Here is a 27652-nt window from a genome sequence, read left to right as displayed (position 1 = left end):
GAATCGCGTGGCCCTGGCGCTGCCTGAGCTCGCAGCACCCCGGGAGCATCGCCCCCATCCCGCAGGTGCCCAGGGAGGGGGAGCTCGGCCCAAATATCCTGGGGGGTGCCTGAGTTTGGGATTTTTTTGGGGGGATGTTTGGAGCTGGCAGGGCTCCAAAGCCGAGCCGAAGATCCAGGGATCAGATCCAGGCCCTGCTGCTGCTCCCTCGGGATCAGCCCCACTTTGGGTGTTGCTGTCAGGGCCAGCAGAAGCGGTGGCTGGAGCAGCGGGTGCTGACGGTGCCCCAAGCCCCGGGGCTGGAGGGGTCCCTGGGCTGGGGCTGGCAGGGAGCTGCTCCAGCCCGGAGTGCACTGCTGAGTGCTGTGCTCTGGGGCTGGGGCTCCCCGCACAGGGGACTGGACTGGTGTGCCACAGGAGACAGAGAAGCTGCAGCTTCAGCATAACTGAGGTGGGTGCGTGGGCTGGGAAGAGCGGGGAGGCTCAAGGGGTCTCACTGAGCTCATCCTCCTGCAAGGACGAGGAAAAGGGAGTGGGAACTCAGCAGTGAGGAGAGCTGAGGGCTGGAGAGCAGCTCTGAATGACACTAAAATCCCACTGGAGCTCTGAGACATTGCTGCTCCTCAGCCAGTGACAGGATGAGTCTCTAAGCCTGGGGCTCGGCCTTCCTCATGGTGAGGGGCACCAAGGAAGGCGACAGTGTGATGGAGACTGCCATGGGCTGGGAACTCACTGGGGGACAAGAGGGAGCAGTTGGGAAGTAAACGGCAGGTGGGGGAGAGAACAGTTCAGAGAAGGGCTGAGCTACAGCTTGAGCAAGCTGCAAAATGTCATTTGGGGCCATCCCAGATTGATTTCATTTCAGAAGTTATTGAACAAGTTTAATTTTTGGGTGGTGTCATGTTTGCCCTTGGAGGTGTACACTCTGCACACTTGAGCTGTGATGCTGAAATGCTCCAGCAGGTCTGTGCTGCAGGTCACCCCATTTCTTCTTTGGCTGATTGCGGCCCGGTGCTGAGCTCCAGAAGAGCCCTGGCAGAGCCCAGAGCAGCCTCAGCACCCGCAGAGCCCGGCTGCAAGGAGAGAAACCAGAAAGCGCCCGTCAGCTGAAGGCTCCTGTCCCCTTGTCCCAGCCGCCCGCGGTGCCCAGGCCATGCTGGCCGTGCCCAGAGCTGTGCCCAGAGCTGCCCATCCCTGCTGCCTTTGGGAGCAGAGCAGGAGGGCAGGACATGTGCCCAGCCTGCAGCCGGCCACGGCACATCCAGCCCTCAGCAGCTGCCCAGAGCAGGATGCTCCTGTGCTCGCTGCCATCTCCCCAAAGCTCTGATCCCACCATGCCAAGCAGACAAGACCCACATCACGCTGGAAGAAAAGCTGGTCCCAAACGATGTCCTCAGCCTTCTCCAAGGGCACGGCCCATCCACGCCACAGCTGCTCCCAAGCACTTCCCCATCCAGACTGGACCCCACCTGGAACGCTTCCTCTAGAAAAACACACAACAAATTATTGGAAATAGATTACAGACAAAAACGGGAACAAGAAAAAAGGTCAAAAATCTTATCTCTGTCAGGGGCTTGAGGAAGGCCCAACCCCTGCATGCCAGGGAAAAACCCACCCACAGGTGAGGGAAGCCCAGGCTTTCCTCCCTTCCCCCCTGCACTGCCCCCCAAAATAACGGTGATCCCAAGCAAACAGGGGCAGTGGAGCAGCCCAAGCCCTTCCTTGCCTGCAAAGCAAAGCAGCCCCTGCACAGGTTCTGGAGTCCCACCTCTGCTCCCACCATGGGGGTTTGTTTGTGTCGGGCTGGCTGCCCCAGCCCCAGCCCGGGGCAGGGTGGGTGCTGGGGCTGTTGGCAGGGCCAGGAGCCCACTCCCATTTCATCAGCACCCCAGCCCATCCCCACAGCCCTGCCAAAAGCAGCCTGGCAGCTGACTGAAGGATCAGCTGCATCCGCCCCAGCAAAGGGGGGAACCTTTGGTTCCTGGCCAGGCTGTGCAATGCCCAAATCTGGGAGCATCCCCCTGCGTGTGGACTCATCTGCACATTCCCTGTGCAGCCTGGCTTTGGAGAAGGTGCCAGAATCAAAGTCCATCATCCTCAGCTGCCGGTGACCAGGTGGAGGAAGAGGTTGTCATCCTTGATGTCATCCTCCATGTCCCCAGCAGCAGCAGCCCCACCTGGTACAGCTTCTCCAGGGGCTCCTTCTCCTTCCCTGGGGTGAGCCCAGGCTGTCAGGGTTCTGCCCAGGGCCCCAGCTGTCAGGGAACCAGGACAAGCAAAACCAGCTCGGATGGTGGCCACCAGTGCTAGGCAGAGCAGCTGAGCTCCAGCACAAGGGCTGCGTGTTCCCATCTGATGACCCCTGGGCAGTGACACAGGCAGGACAAAATGTCTGGGTTCCTTTGCTTCTGATTGCCAAGGCATGTGTGGAGCTGTAACTTACCAGGGCCTTGCATCAAAGCGTGCCTGTGGCTCTCTCCCTTCTTCTAGGGCAGATCAATATCCTGCAGCCAGGGATCACAGAACAGCTCTTCTAAAGAGGGCCTGTCCAAGTCCAGCATGGATAAACACCGCCTGATCAGATCTTGGCACTCTGGGCAGAGAAACCAGAAACCGCCGGTCAGCTGGAGAAGGCTCCTGTTGGCTTTGCCCCACTATTCCCGTGCCCAGGCCATGCTGGATGTGCTCAGAGCTGGGCCTAAACGTCCCCATCAATTCCCTGTTTTGGAGGAGAGCAGGAGAGCAGGACATGTGCCACCTCCTCAGCAGCTGCCAGAGCGGGATGCTGACGAGCTGCTGCTGTCTCCCAGCACTGGTATTGCCCCCGTGGCCAGAGATGAGGATCCACCTTGAGAGAGCCGTTGTGGCAGCGAGAGTTGATGGTCCCAGCTGATGTTCTGGCTCCTCCTGAAAGGGTGCTCCCCACAGACCATCTGGTGCAGCAGGATGCCCAGGGACCAGATGGTAGCTGGCTTGCCGTAGTACCAGCCAAATTGGGTCCATTCTGGTGGGCTGTATGACCGTGTTCCTATGGAATACAGATGGGGTTCATCAGGGGGACGCTGCTGCTCCCTGAGCCTGGCCCCAGCATCCCTGGGTGTGTGGGGGCTGCCCCAGTGGCACACGGGGTGACCGCTGCCCTCTCGCCAGCACCTGGGACTTGTGTACAGACTCGGGGATGGAAAAGAAGCCACTGGTGCTGGAAGAGGGCAGCAGAAGTCCTGTCAAGGCCCGACCATGACGGGAAAAAACCCACTCATTGCTTGGGAAAACCATGCCCTCATCCTCCCTGCCTGCACTGCCCCAAAAACATTATGAATCCAAACCAAACCAGGTGAGTGGAGCAGTCCAAGCCCTTTGTCACCTGCACACCAAACCGGCTGGGACACAGGTTCCGGCCCCGCTCTCTGCTACCCCCACCCACGGGTGTTTTGTCAGGCTGGCTGCCCCAGCCCCAGCCCCAGTCCTGGGCAGAGTGGTGGGCAAAGGCTGCCAGCAGGGCTGGAAGCTGGCTCCCCACCCAGCCCTGCTCAAAAGCAACTCAGCTGAAATCTCAATGCCATGAAGGGCAGCAAAAGGGAGAATCCCCGCTGCCACACCCATCTTGGGCTGTGAGGTGTTGGGCCCTGAGATGACGGGACTGAGAGCACACCCCTGCGTGGGCTCACCTGCAAAACGAGTGTAGGCTGTGTCTTGCAGGTAGGTGCCGCAGCCAAAGTCAATCAGTTTGGCCTGCCCGGTGGCCAGGTCAACCAGGATGTTCTCTGGTTTGATGTCTCTGTGCAGGACCCCGCAGCTGGTGCAGTGCCGCACGGCCTCCAGCACCTGGCGGAACAGCTCCCGCGCCAACTCCTCAGACAGGAACCCCCGTTCCTGAATGAAATGGTGCAGGTCCTGGCACCTCTCCGGGCGTTCCAGCACCATCAAGACGTCACTGGGGAGCTCCTTCCACTCCAGCAGCTGGACGACACCGGGGAAGCCAGTGGACACCTTGGCCAGCAGCACGACCTCCAGGGGTGCGCTGGTGCCGTCGGGCTGCAGGAGGAGCGCGATGCCGTCAGTGGGGCTGATGCCGTGCCGGGGGTCGGGAACCCCTCACCCGGCCCGGGATGCTCTGCGCCTTGCGCTGGCCCCACGCCTGCTCTCCCTCGAGGTGTCCTGGTGGCTTCCAGCCTGCCGGGCCTCGGCTCATCCCCGCCCAGCTTCTGCCGCTGGCCCCGCTCACTCACCAGCTCGCCCCAGTGCCGGACGCGGTTCCTTGGCACCCTTTTGATGGCCACCTGCAAGCCAAGAGCAGCAGCGAGCTGAGCTCGCCACCTGCCCTGCCCAGCCCCATGCTCCCCCTCCTTCCCTCCTCCTCCACCTCCTCCTCCTCCTTCTTCCCCTCCTACCCCTCCTCCTCCTCTTCCTTTCCTTCCTCCTTCTCCTCCTCCTCCCCCTCCTTCCCTTCCTCCTCCACCTCCTCCTCCTCCTCCTCCTCCGCCCCCTCCTCCTGTGCCCGCCGCCGGCCCCGCCGCTCACCGGGGCGCCGTCCGAGAGCCACGTGGCTGCGAAGACGCTGCCGAAGCCGCCTCTGCCCAGCAGCGAACCCAGCCGGTACCGCTCCTTCAGGCCCTGCTGCGACTTCCCTGCGGGCGGGACGCGGCTGTCAGCGCTCGGCCCGGGGCCAGGAGCGGCCCCCGAGCACCCCCCGAGCGCCCCGGGCCGGCCCCCCCGAGGCGTTCTGTCCCTGGAACGGGACAGCGGCGGCTCGGGGCCGGCGGCCGCGGTGCCGAGCGGCGGAGCTCGGGCCGGGGAAGCCGCAGCGGGGGCGGCGGGAGCGGCCGCGCCGCGTGTGTCCTCCGCGGGGCCCGGGAGGAGCCGGGGCCGGGGCCGGGACTGGAGCCCACGTCGGGGCCGGGGCCGGGCTCGGGCCAGGCGGAGCCAGAGGGCGGCGATGCCGCCCCAGCCCCAGGCACTGATGCCCGCCCAGCAGCGCCACCGCCAGCACGCCCAGAGCCGGGCGGAGGCGAGACCCCGGCGGGACGGCCAGGGACGGGGACGGGAACCGGGGCGGGGACGGGGCCGGTGACGGGCTGGGGACATGGCCCAGGCCAGCAGGGGAGAGGGAGACTGGGAGAGGAGGGGACACCGTGAAAGGGAGAGCAGGAGAGGGCGCGGGACAGCGGGAGAGGGAGAGGAGTGCGAGGGGGTCGATAGAGTATCTGCTTTCGCTGCTGCCGCTGCTGCCGCTGCTGCTGCCGCTGCTGCTGCCGCTGCAACTGAAGCTCCGGGGCCGTTTGTCCCCGTGTCCGTTTTTCCGTTGCCCGCTCGCCCCCGCGCCAAGCCCTCCGCTCCCCAGGGGCAGCCCCTGAGCCTGTCCAAACACGGGAACTTTGCCCTGTTCAGCCCAGACCCAGAGTCTGGACTCCTGCACAGAGGCATAGGAATCCCCTTGAGCGCTGCTGTGCCTTGTCCCCGCTGAGGATCAAACCCTATGGGAGCACATTCCCTGAATGCAGAATTTGTACCTTACCCAGGCACTGCACTTACCTCTCCAGCAATGATTAAAAACAAAAAAACCCAAAAAAAACCAAAAGAAAACAAAAAAAAAAAAAAAAACAACAAAAAAAAACCAAAAAAAAAAACCCCCAAAAAAAAAAACCAAAAAAAAAACAAAACGAAAATGGGGAAGGCAAACTGTGAAACTGTGTGTAGCTCATGGTATTTTACAGGGTCTAAAATTCGCCAAGTAATGAATCTTAGAGATGAGATCTATTTGGATTAAGGGGATGGAGCAGTAGTTCAAGATGGAAAAGAGGAGCATAAAAAAAACAGAGAAAAACATCTTCAGTTGTTTCTTGCCATTTTCATTTCATTTCTTAAAAGCTGTTTCAGTTTTCCCAGAATCTTCTCCACACTCCTGTTTGCTCTTTCCAAGAACCTTTCCTGGAGAACGAGGTGCAGCTTCTGTCACAAGATGTACCACCAGCTGCACTTTCTCTTGGCTTTCCACAACGTGTGTGCAGCTCAACTCTTGCAGCATAGCAGGGCAAATGTTTGAAGGATTTGACAGCTTGTTCTTTCTTTTCCTTGTGGGCTGGGCAGTTGTGCCATTGGTAAGGTTTTCATTGTTACTGTTTTACCCTAAGAAACCATGAGGGGGTACCAGGAATTGTCAGGGAATGCAAGCCGGACTGAATGCAGAGAAAGAATCTGCAGAGCCTGCAGCCAGAAATGGAGAGCTGTGTGATAATCATTGCAACATCCCCATGGGCATCTTGAAAGTGATCTAGAAGATGAAAATGCTCTGACAGAGGGCATTTGTTTCTGAGTTCAGTGTAGAGGATTCCACATCTAGTGCATTGGTTCATAAATCAAGAGTTCAGTCAGTTCATGGAAAGCACCAGAACAGGCACTAGGGCTGGGACACACTGGGAGCCACTGGAAATGTGCTGGGGGGTAACTGGGACCACGCTGGGGGCAACTGGGGACAAGGGTGAGTGATTGGGGCCCTGCTGGGAGAGACTGGGATCATACAGGACTCATACAGGGATCGTACTGGGAGTGACTGGGGACTAATTTAGGGGCAACTGGGAGAACTGGGAAAACACTGGATGGCACTGGGAACAACGGGGACAGCGCTGGGGGCAAATTGTATCATAATGGGGAGTGACTGGCAGCAACTGGGCTCCTGCTGGGAGCAGCCCCTGGCGGCCCCGGGAGCCCTGCACCCCTTTCCTGGCCATGCCGGCCCTCCAGGCACCCAGAGCCCCCTTTTCCTTCACCCAGAGACCCCCTGGACCCCTATTCCTGTTTTTCCTAGCGCCCAGCCCTTCCTTTCCTCAACACCGAGGACATCCGGGACCCCTATTCCCAGCCAGCCTGGGTTTTCCCACCTTTTGCTGGGAATGGGGACACCGGGGACCCTTGCAGTCCCCTTTGCTGACGATAGTGACACAATTAAGCTCGCCCCAAACTCCTCCTGGATCTCCCCTAAGCCCCCAGTGGCGGATTCCTGGGAGTTCCCCTGTGTTTACCCTTTCCCAGGACTTTGGGGATCCCCCCGACCTGTCCGTGCACCCCCAGATTTCTTCCACAGCCCCCTGTGATGGTGGGGGTGGGGGCCGAGTGCTGGTGCCCCCCCCTGCCCTGCAGCAGATCCAACGGTGAGGGGAGTTTGGGGGGGTCCCTGAGCATTTGGGGTCCCCTGGGTTTTGGGGTGACCCCCGGGCCCCCCCAGGATCTCCCCTGAACACGCTGACACTGCCCATGCGCAGTGAGAAGATTCATACCCGGCACGGGGTCCCAGCTCTGTCACCGGCATCGCCCAGGAACCCCCAAACCCTCCTGGGACCCCCAAACCCCCCGGGACACCCCGACCTCCCCGGGACCCCAAAACCATCCCTGGGCCGTCCAAAAACTCCCCAAGACCGCAAAAACCCCACACAGACACCCCCCAAAACCCTCCCCAGGACATCAAAATTCCCACAAGACCTCCCAGCACGCCCCAGACCCCCCTGAGAAGGTTCGGTCCTGGCAGGGGTTCCCCATCTCTGTCACCAGCAGGTACCCCAAACCAGCCTTGGGTTCGCCCTGGGATTGCCCAATCCCCCCCCTTTGGAATCCCTAAAACCCCCCTGGGAATCCCCCCAAAATCCACCAGGACCCAAAAAACCCCTGGAGATAGACAAAACCCCCCCAGGAATTCTTCAGGGAAGTTTATACTCAGCACGGGGTCCCCATCACCATCATCGGCATCACCCGGGTACCCCCAGATCCTCTCGGGACTCCCAAAACCCTCCTGGGACCCCCAAACCCTCCCAGGTACCCCTAAATCCTCCCAGGACTCCCAACCCTCCCCGGGCTCCGCTGCCGGAATCAGCAGGAGTGGTGTTGGCCTCTTCAGGGGAGTTAGAGTGGGACCCGACCAGAGCGGGGGGCCCTTAAACCCCAAAAATCCACCCTGGGGGGCAAAACATCCCCTACAGCGGCTTGGAGTGAGTCCCCCAGAAAAATGTCCACTTAAAGCCGTCATGATCGCCCCTGAAAAGGGGCTTGTGGGGCTGTGGCCCCACAAACACCTGAAAATGGGGAGGAAAAAACACCCTTGAAATGGTGAGGTCCCCCCAAAAATCCTTAAAAAGAGAAAAACTCCTCTTCAGAGGGGCCTGAAGACCCTTCAGGGCCCTCGAGGAGGGACAAGATCCCCTCCTCTGCTGGGGCCTCTCTGAGCCGGGAGCTCTCCCGTTGGCTGCCCTCGGGGCAGCCCCCGAATGACGGCAGCTCCTGGGCTGAGCCCCCCTCAGCCGGGGCTGCGGAGGGAACTGGGGGGCCTGGGACGGGGCCTGGGGGTCCTGGGGTGACCTGGGGGAGTCTCAGTGGGTCCCACCTCCCCCTGTGCCCCCTCTCCAATTGTTCCCCCCAAACCTCCGCTCCCCCAGCTGGGTTTGGGGTGCTGCTACCAACACCCTGACCCACAGGGTGTCAGGTCGTGTTCTGACTCTGTCAGCAGTTTGGTTTTTTTGTTTGTTTGTATTATTGCAGTTATCTTTTAAGTTTTTCTAGTAAAGAACTGTTATACCTATTCCCATATCTTTGCCTGAGAGCCTTTTAATTTCAAAATTATAATAATTTGGAGGGAGGGGGTTTACATTTTCCATTTCCAGGAAGGCTCCTGCCTTCCTTAGCAGACACCTGTCTTTTCAAACCAAGACAGATTTTGGTGCCCAACCTGCAGCCCGAGGGCATCGAGAGGAAAAGGGAATAACAGTTCTTGAGGAACCTAATTTTTGTGTGCTGCTATAGAAACCTCGTTAAGCGACACCATGTGGTCCAGCTTACCCTGGTTTGGGTAGCAGCACATGGTTGTGGCTGTACCAGCGCCCCCACCGACCTCCAGCCCTGGGAACCTGGAGCAAGCGGAAACCACAACTTTGCAAATGCTACCTGTGCCTTTAGCAAATGGAAAGAGAACTGGGGTGTGAAAAATAAAGCTTGTTTCTTTTCAGAAAAACAGCAAAGAAAACACAGAACACATTTACATTGTAAGAATATTTGTAACAACAACTATCTATGGAACATATATACCCAAGAACATATCTAACAAAAGTCTATGAAACGTATTTACAGAAGCCAAAAAGAAGCCCTAAAACCTATAGCCTAAAGACAACAACAAACTCCACAACGTATGTACAAAAGGGTGGCATCTCTGTCCGGGATCTCCATCATCCTTGAGGAAAAGCAAGAGGCACAGTCACTCCAATCAGGCAGAGAGGGCTCTTCCATGTGCCCCCAGGCTGGCCCAGCAAGCGCAGCACAGGCTGGGGATGGCCACCAGAACCCAATGCACCGGGTCCCACATCCCTGAGCAGGGACCACCCAGCCCAGTCCCAGCCTGGAAGCAGGGGACCCGCTCTGCCTGTGGGGACCACATGCCTGTCCTGCTGCAGGGATTGGTCTTCATCCCAAGATCATGGCCTCTTCCTCATCTTTCTCATCAATGTCCATGTCCTCAAGGTACTCTTCCATTTCCACGTCCATCTCCTCTTCCACATCTACCTCCATCTCTTCTTCACCACTCTCTTCTCCATCCACTTCCATCTCCTCCTCTGTATCCATCTGCATGTCCACCTCCATCTCTTCCTCTCCACTCTCTTCTCCATCCACTTCCATCTCCTCCTCGGTATCAATCTCCATGTCCACCTCCATCTCTTCGTCTCCACTCTCTTCTCCATCCACTTCCATCTCCTCCTCTCTATCAGCCTGCATGTCCACCTCCATCTCGTCCTCTCTGTCTGTGACAGCCTGCAGAGGTAGCAACACCTCAGAGTGGGGTCCCTGTCCCACCCCATCCCCACAGAACTCCAGCCCAGCCGGGCAGCTGGGGGGTGTCCACCTCCATGGAATGGCACCGTACCTTCCTCAGGACAAATGTGAGCATCCTGCAGGGACGGATGACAAAATCCAGGCAACAGAGAGCTTTCAGGACTGATGGGAGCATCAGGGCGCAGGTGACGAGAAGGGTGACAGGGAGCATGGTGAAGGGTGAGCTGGTACGAGGGCTGGCACAGGGTGGGCTGACACAAGGGCCAGTGGTTGTGTTGTGCTTATTGCTGGACGCTGGAGGTTCCATCTGGAACATCACATCTGTGACATCACAGTGGATCTAAAGAGCATCTTGTTCCGAGCTGAGCAATCTTTCCCAGCCCATGCTGCTCACAGCCCTGTTGCCAAGGATGGGGCATCCACAGCCTGGGCCAGTGCCTCAGCAGCCTCAGTGTAAAAGAGCAGCTTCCTCAGATCCAACTTCAGTCAGCCTCCTGCAGTTGAAAGCCATCCCCCCTTGTCCTGTTGCCACGGGCCCGGCTGAACACTGTCCCCGTCTTTCCTGTGGGACCCTTCCAGTCCTGCAGAGCTGCAGTGAGGCCTCCCCAGTGTCTCCTCTTTCCAGGCTGAGCATCCCCAGCCCCACTTGGACAGCAGTCAGGTAGATCAGGGGGAGTCAAGGCTGAAGTCAAACAGCATCAGGAACTGAGAGGTGGAAGCTTTAGGCCCAGGTTTGCCTCTATAATAACAGTGGAGGGGAAGATGGTGGGACACTGGCTCTGTTCTAACCGGTGAATATTTTCTTTTTTTTTTTTTTTCCTTCTTTTCTGTCATGCTGATGCAGGTGTTGCTGTTTGCAAGGAAGCTTGGCACAATGTCCATTGTCTTCTCCATTTGTGAAACACCGAGCAGAGTCTGGGCAGGCTGATGATGCAGAGCAAAACCTGCAAATACACCGGTGATCCTGAGCCTGGAGGATGCAGCTAAACCCGGCCAAAAATAATTTCTGGAAAGTCAAGCCTGGTTTACATTTTCTTGAGTTTGGCTATTCCTGAACCGGGGGAGGGGGCTTTCTGGGGAGGGGGTACCACAGGGGTTCCCCTCCCCCGTTTTTGGGGGGTCTCCCATGGTGCCCCCTCCCCAAAAAGCTCCGCGGGCCCCCTGAAGTGGCTCCTGTTCCACCGGCTGGTGCCCCCTGATCCAGGACGGCCCCCGGTGAGTCTGGGGGGCTCAGGGGGGATTTTGGGGGGATTTTGGCGGCATTTATGGGCTTTGGGGGATTTTGTTGGGAGATTAGGGGGAATTATTGGATTTTGGAGAGAATTACTGGGTTTGTGGGGTTATGGGGGTTTTGTGGGATTTGATGATTTTGGATTTTGGGGATTTTTTTAGGGTTTTGGGGTGGTTATTTCTTGGGGGGTTCATTGAAATTTTTGGGAGTTTTTTTTTTTTTTGTTTTAATTTTGGTGTGTTCCACTGGGATTTTGTGGGATTCTTTGGTGTTTAGGAGTTTTTTATTGGGATTTTTGGGGGATTTTGGGGGGGTTTTAGAGGAATTCTGGGCGGCTTTGGAGTTGTCCCAGGGTGTGGGGAAGGGCCGAGAGGCACCAAAATCTGCTTTAAACCCCTGAAAGTCCCAATAAACCCCATGAAATCGCAATTAAATTTCACAAATTCCCATTAGAACACCCTCGAATCCCAATAAAAGCTCACAAAATCCCAATTAAACCCCACAAACCCCCCCCCAAAAATGTCTCCAAAACCACAAGAAGCCCCACAAAATCCTCACGAGACCCAAAGAAATCTTGGCAACACCCAAAAAAACCCACAACCCCCCCCCAAATCCCCACTAAAATTCCTAAAAAACCCAAATCCCCAAAGAATCCCACTAAATGCCCCCACAATTCCAATAAAATGCCTCCAAATTCCCTAAATAAACCCCAGAAATAATTCCAGAGGATCCCACAAAATCCCCACAAAATCCCAGTAAAACCTTCCGAACTTCAAAAGAAAACACAAAAAATTTCAATTAACCCCCAAATACCCCCAGGAAAACAACTTCCCACTCAAAGCACCAATAAAGCCCCTCAAAATCCAAACTCCCCAAATTCCCCCAACTGCCTCCAAACCCAATAACTCTCCCCAAAAACCCCAACAATTCCCTGTAAACTCCTAACACAATTCCCCAAAGCCCAAAAAAGCCCCAGATGCCCAAACCCCTCCCGAGCCCTCCCTGGTCCCTCCCGGTCCCGCCCAGGCCCGTCCGGGGCCGCGGCCAAAACTGCCCGGAGCGAGAGCGGAGGTCCCGGAGCGACCCCGGAGCCGATCCCGGGCTCGGCCTCGGGCTCGGCCCCTTTGGGGGATTTTGGGCCGAACCGGGCAGGTTTAGGGTGGGCTTCAGATCCCTTGCGGGGATCCCGAGCCTTTTCGGGTGGATTTTCAGCCCCTGTGGCTGATTTGAGGCCGAATCTGGTGGGGTTTAGGGGGGATTTCAGACCCCTTTGGATGATTTTAGGCCCATGGGGGTGGGGCTGGGGCCCATTTGGGTGAGTTTAGGAAAAACTGGGCCCATATGGGTGAATCCTAATCCTGTGTGGGTGATTTTAGGTCCCTTTTTTGGGTATATTTGGGCCCGTTTAAGTAGGGTTTTTTTCTTCTTTGGGCAATTTTAGTTTGAACCAAGCCTTTTTAGGGTGATTTTAGGTCTTCTTGTGTTGGTGTCAGGGACATTTTGGTGATTTTAGATACCTTTGGATGATTTTAGGCTGGACCAGATACTTTCAGGGTGGATTTTAGTCACATTTGAAAGATTTACGGGTGATGTTAAGCCATTTCTTGAGGGTTATAAAACACCTGGGGCAGTTTTAAGCCCCTTGGGTTGGATTTTAGAGCCCTTTGGATACTTTTAATCCCGTTTGGCTGATGTCAGGCCAAACCATGTGGATGTAGGCTGCATTTGATGCCCTTTTGGGTGATTTTGGGTCAAACCGGGCTTTTTTGAGGACAGCGCGTCCCCTTGGCCCCGGCCCTTTCCCCTCACGGTTCCGCCCTTTCCTCGCTCCTTTCCCCTCATGGTTCCGCCCTTTCCTCGCCCCCTTTCCCTTCACGGTTCAGGATCCCGGAGCGGGGGAGGAGGAGGAGGGAGGGAGGAAGAGGCGCAGCGGCAGCAGGGAGCAGCTGGAGGAGAGGAGAGAAGGAATCGCGTGGCCGTGGCGCTGCCTGAGCTCGCAGCACCCCGGGAGCATCGCCCCCATCCCGCAGGTGCCCGGGGAGGGGGAGCTCGGCCCAAATATCCTGGGGGGTGCCTGGGTTTGGGATTTTTTTGGGGGGATGTTTGGAGCTGGCAGGGCTCCAAAGCCGAGCCGCAGCTGGTCCTCGGGGGCACATCGGGGGGTCCCCGGGAGGTGTTTTTGGGGGGTCCCGGTGGGCGGTGAGGGCAGCAGAGCCCCGGCGGGGGGACACCGGTTTTGGGGAGCCCCGGGAGAGCCACGGCTGCCCTGAGCAGGAGCCCAGAGAGAGAAGAGCCCCAGAAGCCCCAGCGGGGACCCCGAGAGGGGGGGATCCCTGGCAGTGCCGGCACCCCGGCAATGGGGGGTGCTGGGGCTGGAGGGGCGGCATGGCCGGGAAAGGGGTGCAGGGCACCCGGGGCGCCAGGGGCTGCTCCCAGCAGGAGCCCAGTTGCTCCCAGTCATTCCCCATTATGATACAATTTGCACGTGCACAGTCCCTGTTGCTCCCACTTTCATCCAGTGTGTTCCCAGTTGCTCCCAGTCACAGCCAGTATGGGGGATGATGTGCCTGGTGTGTTCCCAGTCAGTCTCAGACACTCCCAATATTAGTCCAGTCCTTCCCAGTATGGTCTAGAGATGAGCCCAGTGTGCTCCCAGTCACTGCCAGTATGAACCAGTTGTGCCCCACATGGTTCCAGTTGCTCCCTTTCACCCTCACTTTTGTTCCAGTCACTCCCAGTCTCTCCCAGTGTACCCCAGTTCCTTCCAGCATACTCCCAGTCACTCCCAGTTCCTTCCAGCATGATCCCATTTGTTCACCACCACTCCCACTCAGCCTCAGTGTAGTTGCACTCACTGCCAATATGATCCCTGTCACCTCCAGCATGATCCCAGTTGATCCCAGTAGAAGCCCAGTTGTTTCCAGTCACCCCCAGCATGCACCCAGTGACTCCCAGTTCCTCCCACTTGCTCATAGCATGATCCCGGTTGCTCACAGTTGCTCCCAGTCAAACTCAGAATGATCCCAGTCACTCCCAGTGTATCCTATTTGCGCCAGCATGGTCTCAATTGCCCGCTGCAGGCTCCTACTCTGTCCCAGTGTGATCCCAGTATGATCCCAATATGATCCCAGTCTCCCTCAGTGTGACCGCAGTCTGCCCCCACATGGGCCCAGCTACTCCCAGTATGATCCCAGTACGATCCCAGTATAAAAAAGTCACTCCCAGTGCTGCCATTCCTGGGATCCCCCAGCCCTCTCTGCGTTCCCCCCTCCCGGATCTCCCGAGAGGAGCCCCAAGGGCTGGCAGTCCCCTGGCAGGGTCCCCAGCAAGGCCCAGTTTGGATGTGCAGCCCCCAGTTTTCCCAGGGTGCATCTCGTTTTGCCCGGGCCGGGTTCCCCCCGCCCCCAGCGGGTGGGAGCAGCGGAGAGCCCCGCGCTGCCCATCCCGACCTGTTCCGGCTCCATCCCCGCTCCTGCCACAGGCAGCCAGGGCTGTGGGAACGGGGCACCGAGGATGTCGCTGCTCCTGGGGGAGGAGGAGGAGGGAGGGAAGAGGAGGCATGGGAGGAAGAGGAAGAGGAGGGACAAAGGAGGATCAGGGAAAGAAAAGGGAATCATGAGGTCGAGCCCTCCCTGAATTCGCAGCCCCCCTGTGACCATCACCCCCTCATCCCATGGGTGACCAGGGATGGGGAGCTCGGCCCAGATATCCTGGGGGGGTCCCTGGGTTGGGTTTTTGGGGGGGATGTTTGGAGAATGAAGAACTGCAAAGCTGAGTGGAAAAGGCCCCTTGGGGGGACACTGGGGGGTCCCGGTGGCAGCTGACAGCAGAGGCAGCCTGGAGGAGCAGAGCCCTGTGTCCCCCAGGAGCCCAAAGTGGGGAGCCCAGAGAGGGGGGAGCGCCGTCATTGGCGGGACCCTCAACAGCCTGGAGAGGGGCAGGGGGGACTCCTTGGAGCCCCTGCAGCCCAAAGCAGAGAGGGAGGGGAGAAGGGACCCCGGGAGCCCAAAAAGCCCTGGCATCCTGTGCCAGGAAGGTGGACAGAGCTTCAGCCAGAGCTCGGAGCTGGTGGGCCATGAGCAGGTTCACCATGGGGAGAAGCCCTACAAGTGCTTGGAGTGTGGGAAGAGCTTCAGGCAGAGCTCCCACCTGATCCAGCACCAGATGATCCACACCGGGGAATGGCCCTATGAGTGTGGGGAGTGTGGCAAGGGCTTCAGCTGCAGCTCCCACCTCGTCACCCACCAAGGCATGCACACTGGGGAGAGGCTCTACGAGTGTCCCCAGTGTCAGAAGAGGTTTCAGACCAGCTCCAGACTCCTCAGGCACCAGCGGATTCACACGGAGGAGAGGCCTTTCCGCTGCCCCAACTGCGGGAAGGGCTTCAAACAAAAGTCCCACCTTGTCATCCACCGGCGCGTCCACACTGGGGAGAGGCCCTATGAGTGTCCCCAGTGTGGGAAGAGTTTCTCCAGGAGCTCTACCTTGACCCAACACCAACGGAGGCACCGGTAAGGGAAATCCTGCAAATGCCTCAGCTGTGGGAAGAGCTTCGTGCCCTGCTCCAACTCCATCCCCCATGGGAGGACCCACTTTGGTCAGAGCCCTGGTGACCCACATTCCCAGTGATCCCTGCTGAGAAGACACCTGGAAGGTGTTCTCCACGTCCTCCTGGATCCTCATAGGCACCTGGATGAACAGAGGGGCAGGAACACCCATCAGGACTCTGATCTAAACTGGAAATTCACTGGCAGAAAGTGATTTGTTGACTTTACACCCCAAAAAAATCTCACCCGCTCTGTCCAGTTATTTCTTCTGGTGGCATCAAGCAGTGCTGCATGATCTTGGAGGTCTTTTCCATTTCAATAATTTTTTTCTTCACCCTGTCTAAACAACCAGAACTGGGGTGAAAATAAAGAAATTGAGCAAAGAGATCTAAAGCTGCACCATTTACCTGGATTTGGGGGTGAATTTGGGGTTGGTTCAATAGAATATTTGGGAGGATTTGGGTGTTCTGAAGCTATCAAAGTCAGGGGACATGTCCACAATCTCATAGGTGTGCCGGCAAAAGGTGTCCACCTGAGCCCGCCTGTTCTCTAAGAATTCTAATTGTCTGTCCCAGTGCCTGGCCTGGGTCTCCCTATCCGGGATGTTCCCCCAAAGTGCCCAAATCACTGCTGAAGTGCCCGAGCTGATCCTGGCTGTAAATGTTCCTGTCCACCAAGCTCTCCTGGTCAGTGCCATGGGAGGTGGGAGTTTAGGGGCTCCTGGGGGGACTGGGAAGGGCTTCTGTCAATCCTGTGGGCATTTGTGGTGCTGGGAGGGGGCCTAGCAGGGTCTATGAGGGAGATTTGGGTCCCTGACAGGGCTGTGTGGCTTGCAGAGAATTTGGGTGGGTCCTGGGGGAGATGGAAACGGGTTTTGGTGGTTCTTGGGGTCATTTATCTTGCAGGGAGTTGTTGGGGGGGGTCCTGGCTGGGAGCTGTGGGGTGGTTTGAGGAGTCTGGGAGTGGCTGTGGGGCTGGGAGGGCGTTTTTGGGTGGTTGTGACTCCCCCAGACTCCCAAAGCTGCCACCAGACCCCACCCTCAAGATACTGCCAGAGGTCAGTGGCTCCATGGTGGTGTTAATCGTCCTGGCTCTGCAGAAGATATGGGGGGGTCCCCGGGGCCGTGTGTGTCCCCCCAGAGCGTGTGTGACCCCCCCCCCTCCATCCCATCGTTTCCTTGGTGTGCCTGAAGTGTCCAGTCAGGAGCAGAGTGACTCTAGCCAAGGAACTTTGTGGTGCTGTTGCTCAATATTAAATCTGGTTTTTGCTGCTCCCTTGCCGGGGATTTTTTCAGCGCTCTCAAGCCCTCGTTGGTAACAGGGTGAAGGAGCCCTGGGCCAGGCTCTGGCCCTGGGGGACACGGGGACGCTGCCGGGGGGTCCCTGTCCCCTGTCCCACCCCCCATGGCCCTGTGTCAGGCTCTGGGCTCGATCTCGTGGAACATCCTCTGGGGGAGGCTGCGGCGCCGGGGGCGGGGGGACCCGGGGGGACAGGGGACCCCGCTGTGCACGAGCAGCGTTGGACTTCTCTGGGGGAACTGGGAGGGGGGTCTGGGGCAGAGTCACCTCCCCAGTGATCCCAGACAGCCCCTGTGATGTCATACAACCTCCTGTGATATCACACAGCCCTTGTGATGTCACAGAGACAACTCTGAGATGTCACCCTGTGATGTCAGACAGCTGCTCTGTGATGTCACAGAAGACTCTGAGATGTCACCCTGCAATGTCACTGTTTGTTCTTTGATGTGTTGGTACAAAGGCAAAGAGAATAAATGCTTCCAAACTACCATGAATCTCTACTATGTATGGCAAGAAGTAAATCATATTTTGTTTAGCTGCATCTGACCATGGATAAAGCTGTGCATGGAAAGTGACTCTCACTGCTAGACAATATTATATAGGCCTGGTGGAAAAGGTTATATTAATAGACCAGCAGGGCCTCTCTGAAAGGACACAAATAACCAGGAATAGAGAAAAAAGAAAAACAGAAAAATTACTTTCCACTGTCACAATTTTGTGCCAAAACCTTGGTTATGAGAAGACAAAAAAAGATGTATTGAACCACATGTTTTGCAGTTAGGGACTTCTCTGACTTCAACTCTTCAGACTGAATTGTTCCCCAGGAGCGTATAAAAGTGACTGTGTGAAGAAAACTTTTCCAAATATTGCTAAAAATTCAGGAGTACTCTGCTGCAAAATTTCAGGCACTTCAGGGCATTTTCACTTCAAGCTTCAAGCGTTTCTATGGAAATGCTTGAGAGACAGCATACTTCATATATCCAACATCTCTGTTCGCAAAAAGTTTTTATTTCAGATAGGGGTATAGGAAGGACATTCTCTAAATACAGAGGGTTAAATGCAAAGAATGACACATTTCAGGCAATTTGAGAAACTTATTTTCTTTTATTAATTTCTCAAACATAGATATTCAAATAGTATTTAAAAGCAGACAAGCAACTACAGTAGGGTATTTCTCTACACTAAGGGTAACTTTGCAGAATAGTTATACACTGACAAGACTAAAGGGCATCTGGAAGGAATGCTAAGAAACTAGTCTAATTAAAGCTACAGCTCATTAAATGACTACACTAAGTCCCTAACAGACTAGGTTGCTGTCTTCGAGATATTTCAAGCAACCTCCATCAACTTCACAGTTCTTCTGTGAGGATGTGCAGGTGGAGTCAGTTTCTGCCTCATAGACTTTGGCAACAGCACCGTCGTAACTGGAAGGTGAAGGGCAAGGCCACTCAGAGACGTGTCTGCACAACGAATCCATGTGCTGCAGCATCTTCCTTCCGCAGGAGCAGGAAAGCAGCTTCAGGATTGCCAGTGACAAATGCAACAATTACGCAGCGTTCACGTGGCTGCCATCGGGTGTGACCCCCCCAGCACAGCTCTGTGCAGGGAACTCCTCTCAGTGGCTGGAGAGCAGCGTCCGGAGGCGAAATCGCAGCCGACCATAAGCTTTCAGCGCCTCTAGGTGGGCAGCAGGATCTCGGGCCAGGTGCTCAAAGAGGTTGAGTGGCTGAAGCCTTCGCATTGCTGGCGGCAAGCTGATCTCTGCAGGAAGCCTCCCGTTGCCGAGCACAAAGTGCTCCAGGTGTTTCAAGTGCAGGCAGCGGCGCAGGTACGCCATGACGTCCCACAGCCGCTGTGCAAATTCCCTCCTGCGCCACCGGGACAGCGGTACGGTGGTCAGCACGTGCATGACCACAGTCTTCCAGGTAGAGCTGGAAAAACCTGTGCCCCTCAGGATGCAGGTGAAGACCTGCAGGCATTTCAGGTGCAAGCTCTGGCACGGCATCTGCCTGGCGATGTGCTGCAAGAATTTTGCCTCTGCCACAGCATATGTCTCAGGCCACGCTGTGCTTGCGATGATGTTGGCCTCGGCGGGCTGACTGCTCACAAAGATGCTGGAGTTGCCTTTCTGGGCCTCTGTGGGATGGCTGACCACAAAGATGTCAGAGTCCCCTTGGCGCACCCCAAAGAGCATCTCCACCGTCAGGCTCTTCTTGCCTTTGCTCAGCTGGAATTGGCAGGACCGGCTGCAGGGCTGAAACACCAAGTGCCATGAGTATGACTGAGGCACGTGCAGCCACGAGCATCTCACCAACTGGTAGAACCAGCGGGAGGTTTTCTCCACATCCAGGTAGGAGCCGGTGCAGAGTGTGTCTAGGAGGCTGCGCTTCTGCTCCCGCCACAGCTCCTCCTGCGAGTGGTGCAGGAAGCACAACAGCTTCTCGCCCAGCCGCTCCCTCTCGCACAAGCACGCAAGCTCCACACGGACGCTGAAGGTCCTTGCTGCCATCTGCCCTGCACTGTTCAGCTCTAGGTGGAAGACGTGCCCTGGTGGGGGATTCAGTGGGACCAGCACGTGGTACACACCATCCCACCCACGGGGACTCCAGCCCTCAAAGGCACTGCCCACCCCGATGGCTTCTTGAGGCACCGGGTAGAAGCTATTGCTCACGCTGTCCACAAAGACACGCGTGAAGCTCTCCATCAGCTCAGCTACCACTGAGCAACCTCTCTCCAGGTCCTCCACAGGCCACTGTATGCCATCCACTAAAAGGATGCCTTGCTCATTCCCAGCATCCTGAGTGTCTTCTCTGTCTTCGGGTCCACCATTGCCGCTCTCTTCCTTGCCACCATCACTGCCAACTTTTTCACTGGCAGCCACGTTACCTTCTTTGTCTTCTTTTCTATCCTTGTTCTTGTTTCCCTCCACGTTCACATCCCCCTGTTCTTCAACCTTGTTTCTATCATTGCCATCTTCTTCTGTAACATCCTTGTTTTCTTTCTCAGGTCCAGCAAAACCATTATGGGCACTTTGATTCCCGCGTTTATTACTATCTTCCTGCTCAGTCACATCTCTGCTTCTCTGTTCACTGGTATCACAGCTTTCCTGCACCTTCACATCCATGTATTTTTCCTGTCCATCTATGTTGTCTTCACCTTCATTTACGTCATTGTTGTCGCCCACCTTTATAGTCACGCTATTGTTTTTTTCTTCATTTCCATCTCCTTCTTCTTCCTTTCCAGTGTCCTTGTCTTGCTCCACCCACACATCCTTGTGTTCTCCTTCATTTGCTTCATCTAGGTCTTCTTTATTTCCAACAACATGGCCAGGTTCTTCTTCATTTTTGTCACCACGACTGTCTCCTGGCACATCCCCATCACTCCGTCCCTCATCTTTCTTTAAATCATGTCCATTGTCTCTGTGAACATCGCTGTCTTCCTTCACCTTCACATCGTCATTGCCTTCAATGGCATCATCACTGTCTCCTTCATCTACAGCCACAGGACTGCCTCCTCTGTCATTTTCAGTGCTGCTGTCATCTGCCTCCACAGTCACATCAGTGTTTTCTCCACCTTCCTCTGGATCAGTGCTGTCTTCTTTCTGTTCTGTTCCTTTCTCATCTCCCAATGTCTTGCAGGAGCTCTGGTCCTTGCTGCTGCTGCTGTTGTCACAGCTCCTTCTCCTGCAGCTAAACCACAGGCCCAAGAAGAGCAGGACGCCAGCAAGAACCCAGACCGGCCACTGCTGCAGGGCACCAAAGAGCACGGCTCCCCAGGCCTCGTCCTGCTGCTCCAGGGGCCCCCGCTCCAGCTCCTGCAGCAGCTGAGCCATCTCACGGTCCAGCAGCTCCTGACGCTCCTTCATTCGCTGGTGCGTGGCCTCATCCAGCCCATCCCCAGCCGGCTGGGGGTACTGGATCAGGCTTTGCACGAGCACGAAGAGCAGTGACAGTAAAGCCATGGTCTGCAGGAGGACACACAGAAGGGGTTCAGTGGGGCCGGAATGGAGACGGACAATGAGGGGCAGGAGCAGCAGGGATGTGGCGGCAGGAAGGAGAGGGCCCCCGGCAGCTGGCAAGGCCTGCACCGCTGCCCCAGCAAGCAGCGCGCCCTCAGCGAGGCGCTCCCGCCGGGGCTGGGCCCTGGATGCGGGGGCAGCCCCAGGTACCGGCGCTTCTCCCCCAGCCCTCCTCCAGCCCCCAGCCCCGTCTCCTCACTGCTGTGCACTCACCGCTTGCCCAGGCTCTACTGGGGCAGCGGCACCCGCTGGGGCCTTTTCTAGCTGCCCCCATTGTGACACGGCGCCTGCGATGTCACAGAACCCAGAGCGCGGCACAGGCCAGCCCCGCCCGCCGTCCCCAGCCCGGCCAGGGAACTCATCGTGGCCCTGGGCACCCCGAGCCCCAACAGACACCAAGTGCAGATCCATCACTCGGGAACCTGGGAACACCAGAGCTTCCCTTGACAGAGCAGCACAAGCACCCTCACACACAACCCTTGTCAAATTCAAATCTGGGTGACATGACCCATGGATGTTCTCAGTGTACAAGTGTAGGCTTTTATTTAATACTGGTGGGGGACATTTTTTATTAGTAGTATTTATACTTATTACTTTGGGGTAGGATGTCATGTAAGCTAATGCTCTGTTACAGATTTAGTGAGATTTCTTTCTTTCTGGAAGAAATCCAGGCTGCTTGGATGATGCACAGGAAGAGTTAATACCATCCTAAAAAGGCCAAATAATTTAATTACAAAATGTTATGCCTTCAGTAACCTCTTAGCTCTCAAACTCTGTGGTTCAACACTGTGCAAAATTCTGGTATAGCCAGGATTTTGTTCAGAAAGCAGAATTTCTGTGTTTTCAAATTTGTGCAAAGATGTACCTCTGTCACTCCCACCATCTTCAAAATTGTCTCCCTTAAACAGTCTTAGCCAATCTCTTTGACTGATAAAGGAACTTCTGTCTCTTTCTGCTATCTCTTTGTGTATTTATCTCCAAAGGACTGTGAGTACAGGAGAGATTATACTCCTCGACCTTTCTTTGGGGAACTCATCTCTAAATGGAACTGCAGAAATGGGGAGGGAGGAAAGGGAAACAGGATGTGACTTGAGTACCTGCATCGTGACCACAGATGGTCACTGCTAGACAGACACTGACGTCAGGCTGATCACGCTCTCCCCTTGGTGTGTAGCAGAATAATGTTGGGATGGCTAAAACTGCTCTGAATTGGATTTGCTTAACAGATGTCATTAGTAAAAGTATTCCAATAAAGAGTTTTAAACTCTCTTCCGAGCTGATGCCACTTATCATGTATCTTCCCCGCATTCTTCTAGGGAAGCTGTTTTTGATGTTGTCCCTTCCTTCTTTTTACAAGGGAGCAAAAATTATTTGCCAAGTATCACTCTTCCAGATTTGTTTCCTCTCATTTTCCAAGATTTAATAAACTCAGCAGAATAGTTCCGTATTTTTTGAACACAATTCTTCTATTACCCAACTGAGGCCCTTCTGTGACCATGAAAACACAAAAACTGTTGTGAGCTACAGTTTACACTTAAGAGGTTGATATGGGTCAGTTCTCCCAGGTTATTCTTAGTTCATCTGCTATGTAAACTGTTGATGTCAGTGACTGGAAGCTGCTCTCCAGGACATTATATATATGATAATTATATGACAGAAAATGCAACATATAGTTGGATCTGACCTTCAAGTTCACTAGCTTAAAAAAAGAAAAAAAAGTCTTTAAGAAATTTGCTGGTTTTTCTATTTATAAATGCCTTCACATTTATATTTAGTTTATGCACATACGAGAGCCTTTCCTTGCATGGACAGCAGTGCCCATCCATCATCAATCTCGGGTATATTATAAGTCTCAATGATAACTGCCTCCAGAAAGCACTTTTGAGACAAAACAGGCAAATTCTTTTGCGTAACTATACAGTCTTCCAGTAGTAGGATCTTCACTCTCACATAAACACTTCATGTTTTTCCGTAAAGGAATCTGAGATAGATTTTTCTGACAGATAACAAACCACCAAAAATTAATTAAATAACAAACAAGAGGAAAACACCATTTCTTCACTCAACACACTTTCCTTGTTTTTCATAAGCATTCAGATTTACAGCTGCTGATGCTACCACAGGAGCAGGGCTTTGTCTGGTTTTGCTTCCTCTTCCAGCAGAGCAAGCACAGCTGCAAAATGCAAATGTTTTTTTTTTTCCTGAGACGGCAATCAATCTCCTGGTTTGGCTATAGTCTACTTTTCCCTATAAAGTAGAACCTAGAGATACACTCAGAAAATATGTATGGAAGTACCTCTCAATTAATTAAAAAATATTATTACCCAGAAGATAGAGACACGACTGTCTACACTGTATGAATTAAACATATATGAATTAGGACACAGACTCTTCCATTCTTTAGTAACAAAACTGATGCTGTCCTGAAAATGACATTAATGAATGAGACTGGTATATGAAAACCTTCTGCATCTGCTCTAGACGTTGGAATGAGCATGTTAAATGATGCAGCAGACAAGGAGGATGCACTTCTTAGGGAAGCTGAATGTCACTTCTGTGCTTAAGGAGTTCTGCAGTTTGGATGAAGGTCACAGGCTATGTCCAGGTGCACGAAAACGAATGATAAATACACACAGTTCTCTTAGACTGAAAGCAGAGCTAGACAAAGAGTATGAAAAATAATTCATCCCCTGGTTTTCTAAAGATGTCAATCTTCTATTAGAAGACAGTTTGTTAGCTCCTCCATGTATTAAAGCTATAACATAATAATAGAAGCACCTCAAACTTGTGGAAGTATCTAAGATGCATAGATTAAGTAAGGTCTATGCAGAGCGAGCACCCTAAAAACATCACAAGAGCAAGCAGTGACAATTTCTGGGATAGTAATGACATGAATCAGTATCTAAAAGTTAAGTATAAGTGAAGAAGAGAATTTTTCAACTAATGGATCAGGGAAAATGTGGGAACAAAGGATATGTGATTAAAGATCACAGTGTATTATATAAACAGAGGTGGAGAATATATGACTTTGATTCTGTATTACAACATATTTCAATTGAGTTGTGTGTAGCTTTAGTTTTATACATGCACAATTTTTTAGAACACATTTTTAGAGTAGGGCATGCAATAAAGGAAATGCATTGTATTGCATTGATCCCCACATGACTCCCTGGAATATCTTAACATTTCCAGCTCAGATTCCCACTTCTGAAGATGAAAACCCAGAGAAGATGAAAACCTGTAACTGCCATTAAGAGAAGGTCTGAAATTTTAATTGCTGTCTGAACACAAAGGAGCTGTGACATGCTGTGGTTTCTTGAAGAACTCCTGCAGTTACAGACACATCTTTAACTACCCCACCCTCTCCCTCTTCCCCATCCACCATTGACTGATGCAGATGGGAGATTCAGTAACTGTGGAGCAAAATCTTGCTTACTTTCAGCTCTCCTGCCCCAGCAAATGCTCAGCTCTTCTGGGAAGATGGACCTATGCCATAAACACACTGCACCTGGAAGAGAATGAAAACTTCCCTTCAAAAACACACATGTGACCAGGTTTCCGGAACTGGCTGATGTTGCCAGTTTTCGTCTGTTTCCCACAAAGAAGGGAAAGAACCTTGTATTTTCCTCCTCATGATATTTCAAGTCTTAATTCCAAAGAACAGAGATGCCAGGACTTGTCAGTGACATGACTAACAATCTTATGAGAACTGGCAAGACAGCTCATTTCTCCTACATCTTACAGAAACCTTGGAATTATTTTGTCTGAAACACTTGGGGGAAGGAAGATGGACTTAATTCTGACAACTTTATTGAATATTCAGTACATCTGACATCCCGATATCAACAACAAAAATATGGTTTAATTATGATAAGCCATACTGGTATCATTTACAATACCTAAGTGTGAAAAAACTGCAATGAATTTCTTCTTGATCCATGTGGAAAAATACACACCTTCCACCCCCCCAAAAGGGTAAGACAAGGCACAATAAATTCTCGTAATTCTCTTTCTTCTGGTTTTTGAGTTCCATCACAGCTCTCCAAATTAAGATTTATGTGCTATTTTGCATCTGTATCTGTTGTATCTTTCCCCCCTACAGGGATATAGGTGGATAAGTTTGGACAGGAAACGGTATCCCTCAAGCCAAACTGAAAGGTTTTTTAAAGTTGCTAATAAAAGTTTGGGTCAGGGCCTAAATATCAATCATCTGCTCATTGTCTTTTTAAACGAGCTCAGGCATTTTCCCAACCACTCCCAGCAGGTCTCTGCCACTATTCTAAACTAAGATTTCAGACATTTCTTTTTTTCCTGTGTTGACCTCAGTATTTTTTTTCTCCCCCTCTCTACCTGCCAGATGCATCCATCAGGATTTTGCCAAAGGCTATCTGCTTTTGAAGTTGAGAGGAATTCACTAATCGTGAGTGTCAAATCCACAATAAATGCCATTGCCATATGGTATGTGCTGCTTTTGGGAATTATCTCAAAAGGCCTAGCTGTGAGAAGGCTGGCTGTATGTTAGGAGGGTTTTACTGCTAACTGTCATAACTCATGTCAGGTTTTCAGTTTCGGTATTCATTGGCTTCAGTGAGTGCATCTGTTTCCTGAATTTATGAAAATGTTGTCAAGATCCCTTCATCTTGCTTCCTCCGTCTCTCTCACACAAACACATCCAAACACATCTCTACACAGTGGAATAGCATGCACAGTTGCATGCAAATCTAGCAAAAGAGAAGCTTGTAAATAAATAGCATGACATTCTGCTTACTCATTAAATTCATCTGGGTGTTAAACTCATGACAAACGTATCATAAGCCCTGATGAAGGGTTTACAGCCTGTCCCATCACACCATCCTGAGTGCAATTCTGCCATGCATAGGAAGACATAAGTTTGAAAAACAGAGCAGAAATAGCTCCTGTAAGGGCAGGGTGCTGACATAGATGAAACGTAACTAACTGGAGAGCATTTGTTTTAGCTGAAGAAGACAGCATCAGTGTCTCATCTCTGTGCCTGTGGAGGTGTAATCTACATTCAAAGCAACAAGAAATCTATCTCCTTTAAAAAATTGTCCATTAATACATAAATGTGTCTGTGTTGAAACTCCTCAGATACCATTCCCAACAAGAACTACACACAAGACTAAGAAATTCCACAGAGAAACACGATTTGGTGATCCAAAGAGGCAAGGAGAAAGAAAACCACATATGTGGAGTTTAACATACCAACGTAGTGATAGAAAAATAATTACAAAAATAAATGTCAGTCCCCTTGAAACACTTGAGGCAGCGCTCTCAACCTTCTCTGATGCTCTAGGAAGATGTGAATGTCCTCCATGTCTCACATCATCCCCACCAGCCGCATGGAAATATCTCCAATGCTGCTCGGAGTGTTTCAAGTATAACTCCCCTCGAATTTATGTAGTCTGTTAACATCCTCTTGGAGCAAACAGAAATAATAGTTTAAAAAGACAGCTCTATTTCAGAAACATGTGCCTCTACACGACAAAAAAAACCCCAGAATTTAATACCGTCCCTCAGCACCGAGACCCTGTGACCCCCCAGACCCCCACCGAGGGCCGAAGACCTCTGCGGGCCGTCAAAGAACCCGCCCAAAAGCGGCCGGCCGCTTGCCGCCGGCGGTGCGGCGGGGCAGGGCGGGCCGAGTTGCATCGGGGGCCAGCGGCTGCTGCTGATTTCTGCCGCTGCACGTACGTGCTTCTCTTCCCCGCTGGCCCCGCTGAGATGCTGTTTTGCAGGGGAGGGTTTGTAGGGTCCTGAGCGAGGGGCGGTGGGGAGGCCGTTTCGACAGTTTGGCGTGCCAGCAGGCCGAGCACAGGGCACGGGCTGCCCGTCAGCTCGGTCTGGGAGTGCTCTGGATACTAAAGGAAACGAAATAAAATTTGCCAAGAAAATTTCTTTTCCGGACAAGTTTCTTGTTCCAAGCAAATAGAAGAGCCATTCCTTCAAGAGAAGTGAAAAGAAAAAGGGGGGGGAATAAAACCCAAAAACCCAAAACCAAACCAAATCAAACCAAAGCACAAAATCAAAACAAAATGAAAAAAAAAAACCCAAAGCAAAAACAAAAAACCCGAACCAAAACCTGTGGGGATCTGTGATATGTAGATGCTCCCAAGATTGTAGAAAGTCTCTGTCTTTCAGCCCCGCTGCCAAAGAAGGAGTCGTAATTCTTCTGTGCTGGTTTTTAAGGTTGTTTATTTCTTCTTATCTAAAATATTTTCTTTCTGACCTGCAGCAGGTCTGTCTTGCAGGACAGTGTGTGGGGCTCTGCCCCTCAGTGGGATGTTACAAACATTATATACCAAAAACTACGTGTGCTATATTTACAATAACGTGCCAATACCTATCACCCATGTTGAACAGTGTGTCCCCAGCCTAAACCCATAGAAAAATGCCAACACCACAGTGAAACATGGAGGGCATGAAGAAGAAGAAAAAGGACAAGGCACGCCCAGTTTCCTCCATCTTGCCCCCTTGCCCCCTTTGAACCCCTTATCTAGAATGTTAAAATTCTACTTTTGCACCCGTGCCACACTAATTACTACTTAAATCAAACAGTCAGAGCTTGTAATTCATCCTGAAAGATTGAAAAATTGTTTGCATGGACAGAGAACAGAGACAGTGTCTCTTGGGGCTCTGTACAGGGGGGTTCCTGACCCCCTGCCAGGGTCCCAGACCTTCCAGGGCAGCCAGAGGGATGCCCTGGATTCCCACATCTCCCCCTCCTTCTTG

General features: G+C 53.3%; 2 protein-coding genes and 1 pseudogene across 3 annotated transcripts; 1 reads left to right on the top strand and 2 right to left on the bottom strand.

Annotated features, from left to right (window-relative positions):
- Positions 1 to 1908: 1908 nt before the first annotated feature.
- On the bottom strand, positions 1909 to 3939 carry LOC137467421 (serine/threonine-protein kinase pim-1-like). Of its 2 annotated transcripts, XM_068178923.1 has the most exons (4): positions 3669 to 3939; positions 2849 to 3028; positions 2444 to 2593; positions 1909 to 2255 (listed from the first exon to the last, which is right to left on the bottom strand). In XM_068178923.1, the coding sequence occupies exons 1-3, from the start codon at positions 3922 to 3924 to the stop codon at positions 2487 to 2489; spliced, it is 543 nt and encodes a 180-aa protein (XP_068035024.1). In that variant the 5' UTR covers positions 3925 to 3939; the 3' UTR covers positions 1909 to 2255; positions 2444 to 2486. The 2 variants fall into 2 exon arrangements, with proteins under 2 accessions (XP_068035024.1, XP_068035023.1); XM_068178922.1 differs by lacking the exon at positions 1909 to 2255 and having other exon boundaries at positions 2309 to 2593.
- Positions 3940 to 15085: 11146 nt separating this feature from the next.
- Positions 15086 to 27652, top strand: part of LOC137467422 (zinc finger protein 436-like) — a 61910-nt pseudogene continuing 49343 nt past the window's right edge.
- Positions 18375 to 26572, bottom strand: LOC137467414 (inositol 1,4,5-trisphosphate receptor-interacting protein-like 1). The gene is made up of 2 exons (XM_068178917.1): positions 26473 to 26572; positions 18375 to 20376 (listed from the first exon to the last, which is right to left on the bottom strand). Exons 1-2 carry the CDS (start codon positions 26570 to 26572, stop codon positions 18500 to 18502), a joined length of 1977 nt encoding a protein of 658 aa, XP_068035018.1. The 3' UTR covers positions 18375 to 18499.

Source organism: Anomalospiza imberbis, unplaced genomic scaffold (genome assembly GCF_031753505.1).
Source record: "Anomalospiza imberbis isolate Cuckoo-Finch-1a 21T00152 unplaced genomic scaffold, ASM3175350v1 scaffold_62, whole genome shotgun sequence".
NCBI classification, from domain to species: domain Eukaryota; kingdom Metazoa; phylum Chordata; class Aves; order Passeriformes; family Viduidae; genus Anomalospiza; species Anomalospiza imberbis.
The sequence above is the reverse complement of the archived record's forward strand: the minus strand, read 5'-3'. Positions and strand labels throughout refer to the sequence as shown.

What these genes read in the sequence shown, in the direction of transcription:
- LOC137467421 (XM_068178923.1), bottom strand. Translation starts at nt 3,924, where the DNA reads ATGGTGCTGGAACGCCCGGAGAGGTGCCAGGACCTGCACCATTTCATT. An exon ending in AGCCTACACTCGTTTTGCAG is followed by an intron (nt 3,029 to 3,668) that starts GTGAGCCCACGC and finishes TGTATTCCATAG; the next exon opens with GAACACGGTCATACAGCCCA. An exon ending in GCCACAACGGCTCTCTCAAG is followed by an intron (nt 2,594 to 2,848) that starts GTGGATCCTCAT and finishes TTCTCTGCCCAG; the next exon opens with AGTGCCAAGATCTGATCAGG.
- LOC137467414 (XM_068178917.1), bottom strand. Translation starts at nt 26,572, where the DNA reads ATGCAACTCGGCCCGCCCTGCCCCGCCGCACCGCCGGCGGCAAGCGGC. An exon ending in GCAGAGGTCTTCGGCCCTCG is followed by an intron (nt 20,377 to 26,472) that starts GTGGGGGTCTGG and finishes CTGTGGCTGTAG; the next exon opens with ATGAAGGAGACAGTGATGAT.